The 4,179-nt window shown below is 33.5% G+C and overlaps 1 protein-coding gene and 1 long non-coding RNA gene across 4 annotated transcripts in view; one reads left to right on the top strand and one right to left on the bottom strand.

The window, feature by feature from the left end:
• The window catches only part of Lifr (LIF receptor subunit alpha), a 48,548-nt gene that overhangs the window by 16,866 nt on the left and 27,503 nt on the right, over positions 1-4,179 (top strand). For both annotated transcript variants that reach the window (XM_010607743.3, XM_033760208.1), the window contains exon 6: positions 900-1,154. In XM_010607743.3, coding sequence (XP_010606045.1) covers positions 900-1,154 — 255 coding nt within the window. The remainder of the gene's footprint in view (positions 1-899; positions 1,155-4,179) is intronic.
• LOC104850700 overlaps positions 1-4,179 on the bottom strand; it is a 31,609-nt gene that overhangs the window by 16,251 nt on the left and 11,179 nt on the right. The gene's annotated exons all lie outside the window — the stretch shown is intronic.

Genomic DNA, 4,179 nt, shown 5'->3' with positions numbered 1-4,179 from the left:
CCCTGTGCATGTGACCTTCAGTGTTCGGGATGACGTAGGAAGGTATGTCCCTCCCTATATATATATATATATAATGAGGTTTTTAAATTCTGAAGGTAAACATGACTTTGGAAGGGGAGTGTGTTCTTGGTCCACATTCCCCAGGAGTGCTTATATCTAAGGGTAGAATAGAGGGAAGGCCAGTATTCAGAGTTCTAACAATAGCCCAGGAAAGTCTAGTATTATAGAACCCAAGAAAGGAGGCAGTTCTGAGGAGAAAGACTTTAAACAGCATCCTAGGTATGGTAGAAAGCAAAAAGACTAGTGAGTGAGAAGGGACCACTGGATTGAGCGGAATAGAGTGGTGGAGGTAGAAGCTGGACTACCATGAAGAGGAGAGGGGTGAGAAGGAGGATAGAAGTCATTAAAAATACTGCGCAGTGTGTGTGGCAGTGGAGGAGGGGTATGGATCACATCTGTGGGGTTGAGGGTTGTTTGTTTGTTTTTATTGTGAAACAGGGTTTCACTGAGTTGCCCTGGTCAAACTCAAACTTGGAATCCTCCCACCTTGGCCTCTCTTGGTGAATATTTTCTCAAGTGTGTATAAACCCACTGAATTTGAACCTTTAGATTTATTAAACATTACCCTGTGACCTTAGACCTTTCATCCTCTCACTAGTACCCTTTTCAGTAAATAAATTATACACAGTTTTACTTTATTTCTTAAATGTGCCTTGCTTCTTTGGGACCTGAGGGATACACCTCATATTTGAGCCACCATTGTCTCAGAGTACCAAATAGTATGTTTTGTATATACTGGACTATTGCATAAGTTATTTTGGGAAATAAGGCTTATTTTGGAAAATATTTTATGTAAAACACTTCTGAAATATTTATAATTTTGTTGTTGTTCTTTCTAGGGACTCCTGATTCTCAGACCAAGGTTTTCCCTCAAGACAACATAATTCTTGTAGGCTCAGACATAACATTTTGTTGTATAAGTCAAGAAAAAGTGCTGTTGGCACAGATTGGCAGTAAAAATTGTCCCCTTATCCATCTTGATGGAGAAAATGTTGCCATCAAGATCCATAATATTTCTGTTTCTGAAAATAGTGGAACGAATGTGATTTTCACAACAGAAGATTACATATATGGAACAGTTATTTTTTCAGGATGTAAGTATATAAATGTAATGAGAGTTTCTATTGACCTAATTTGATCTCTTTGATACCTTAGTTCTTTTCCTGCAGAATTATTGTTTCTTTCTTCTTTGTTCTTTAGTATAAATGATACACAAAGAACCTAGAATTCTTGCATGTGTTAAAATGAGTCCTCAGTTTGTTTTCTACTTGTATTACTTGTAGTTTTCAAAATAATGTCTAGTTGAAATTCTTAGCAACTTTGTTGCATCAAAGATCATTAGTGTATAGTATTTCTTAATCCTGTATTATTTAGGAATTATTTCATATAAATCAATTTCCTACCTAATGTATACCTTTTTTTGTTGTTGTTGTTACCGGGGATTGAACTCAGGTCCTTGCGCTTGCAAGGCAGGTCACCGAACTGCTGAGCTAAATCCCCGGCCCTATTTTTAAATACTTAAATTGTAATGATTTTTAAATTAAGTCTTTCAGTAGTATAATATGTCTTCTCTGACTTTAATGTATTTGAGGAGAACAGGAGGACTGGAGGACACAGGCAAGAAATCATATGTTCTCACTGTGTTCTGTGCATAACATGCTTTATTATTCTGGGACATGTTTATTAAATGTTCATTTCTATAGTATAGACATTTCCAAAAGGTGTGGTGGAAACTGCCCTACCTATTGTGGCTTGTGTTGAATATCCACAGATAAGTAGAGTTTTTAGCTATATCTGTGGAGTTTTTTCTCCCTCCTCCCCCTCAGCTTTGTCTCTAGCACTGATTCCTTCCTGCCTGTATTCTTTTTTTTTTCCCCACTACCAGGGATTGAACACTGGACCTTGTGCTTGCGAGGCAGGTGCAGTGCCGCTGAGCTAAATCCCGGCTCTCTGCCTGTATTCTTTATAACAGGCTCTGAGTTTTTGTTCTGAGAGTCTCATGAACAAAGTGTATGAAATAGAGTGAATGAATTTTGTGATATTTCTTTAGATTGCTTAGTGATTTTTTTTCTTTACACTTTTATGATTCTTGTGACGAGTCACATTCAGGTGCTGATACAGTTCTGTGGAAGAACCAGAGTTAGGTGCATTTCTCAGCTTAATGGCTATAGTATTACTCTTTTTCTCTTACTATTAATGTGTTTAGGGTATTATTTACAAAGTTTTATACAAAAGATCATGGCATCTAAGATGAGAAGCAGAGGTATGTGTAGTGAAGTTACTTGATAAATAATGCCAAAAAGTGAGCTATCCAGTTAAAAGTATGAAAGGAAAAGTTAAAATTTAAAAGCCGAGAATATGTACTGCTTCCATTTCTGTTATTTCTAACCTGTTATAGTACTGGAATAAACCTTTTAAATTCATAATTTAAACTTCATTTATAACACTTGGAGATTGAAATCTTTTTTTGGTATATGTCAACCTAGAACAGCAGTAACATTTTCCTTCAGAGGAAGCTCTTTAGAAACTTATAGGAGCAGGTTTTGAAGTGAATTAGGGATGAAGATTTAGTTATTTTATTTTTCTTATGATTATCCTTTTAATCCATATTTATTTAAAATAGTATTAGGATCAGCATGTTGTTCTCCACTTACACACATGCTCCACTTACACAATAGGTATAAACCTATTGGAATTTTTATTGAAATTAAATTTATAATCAATTTAGGAGAATTTTTATTCTTACAATGTTGAGTCTTTCAAACAATGAATATTGTATGTCTTTCCATATATTGATTTATCTTTGTGATATGAGGTCTTATATATCTTTGGTAAATTTATTCCTAGGTGCTTGATGTTTTCTAATGCAATTAAAAATATTTTTTAATTGCATTTTTATTTGTGTATAAAAGTATACTTCATTTATGTAGTGCAATTGAAAAATATGGTGACTATGTAAATGTAAAGAATAGATTACAGTAAAAGACATGTTGCCATTAATTCCCCTCCCTTCAAGCACACTTAATCATTCTTGACACCTTCTGAAGCAGTTGTGGAAATCATCTTTCACGAGTGTCTTTAGTTATGCTGTCATGGCTACCTCAGTGTGCAAATCAGAATGTTTGCCTGTCATGGTCATTTTGACTTTGAGGAAGACCCAAGCATCAAATAGCTCCAAATCCACTGAATTACATGGATGAAGAAACACCATAATGTTTTTACAGACCTGCTTTTAATTGGATGACACTTGGGAGCAGCGTTCACTATATTTTTGATTATATCTTGTAAAGACACTCACAAAGGAGGACTTCCAGAACTATTTCAGAGAGTGGCAAGAATAATGGGGCAAGTGTGTTTGAAGCCAAGGGGTAAGTATTTTAGAGGGATTCACGGCAATGTGTCTTACCATAATACAATTTCAATTTGTTTAAGAATTCATCATATATATTTTGAGCATACCTTATATACCTAGCTTTTACCTAACATTAATTGATTATTTTGGAAGTTAATTTCTTTGACAAGAGTATCATTACATTTCAAATACTATCTTTTCATATTCCCTTCTGTTTGTCTAGTTCTTTTGAGTTTTTACCTATTTGGATTTTGAGTTTTCAGTTTAATATATTTGCCAAGTCCCTAAAATAATTAGCATGTTGAATATATTCCAGATATTTTTATATGCAATTTTAATAAGTAGTTAAAAGTTTGGCCTTAGATTTAAAACAGTTTCCAAAATAAATATGCTGATGGTTAAACTTTGACTCAACCATTGTTAGTCCTCTTAGTACTACATAAAATGTCATAAGGATTGTTTTTCTTATCTCTGGGAGGGGTATGTAAAATTTTCTAAGTTTTGGTTGATAAGAATTGTTTTAAAAATTCCATTTAAAAATTTATTTTATAGAATATTTTGACAGGTAACTTTTTAAGACTAACCTAAAGTGAAAGATTAAGTTTAGATAAATATGACAGTAGGAAATACCAGTTTCTGTATGTGTTTAATCAATCATAGTTATAAAAATGGCAATTTCTGTAATCAGTGTCAGACTGTAGCATTTTCATTTAAAATTATCACGAAAACACAAATCCTTTTTTTTTTTTTTTTTTTTTTTTTTTTTT

Source organism: Fukomys damarensis, unplaced genomic scaffold (assembly GCF_012274545.1).
Source record: "Fukomys damarensis isolate Sample0158 unplaced genomic scaffold, DMR_v1.0_HiC HiC_scaffold_1, whole genome shotgun sequence".
Lineage (NCBI taxonomy): Eukaryota > Metazoa > Chordata > Mammalia > Rodentia > Bathyergidae > Fukomys > Fukomys damarensis.
Note: the sequence above shows the minus strand (reverse complement) of the source record. Positions and strands in the feature narration are given on the sequence as shown.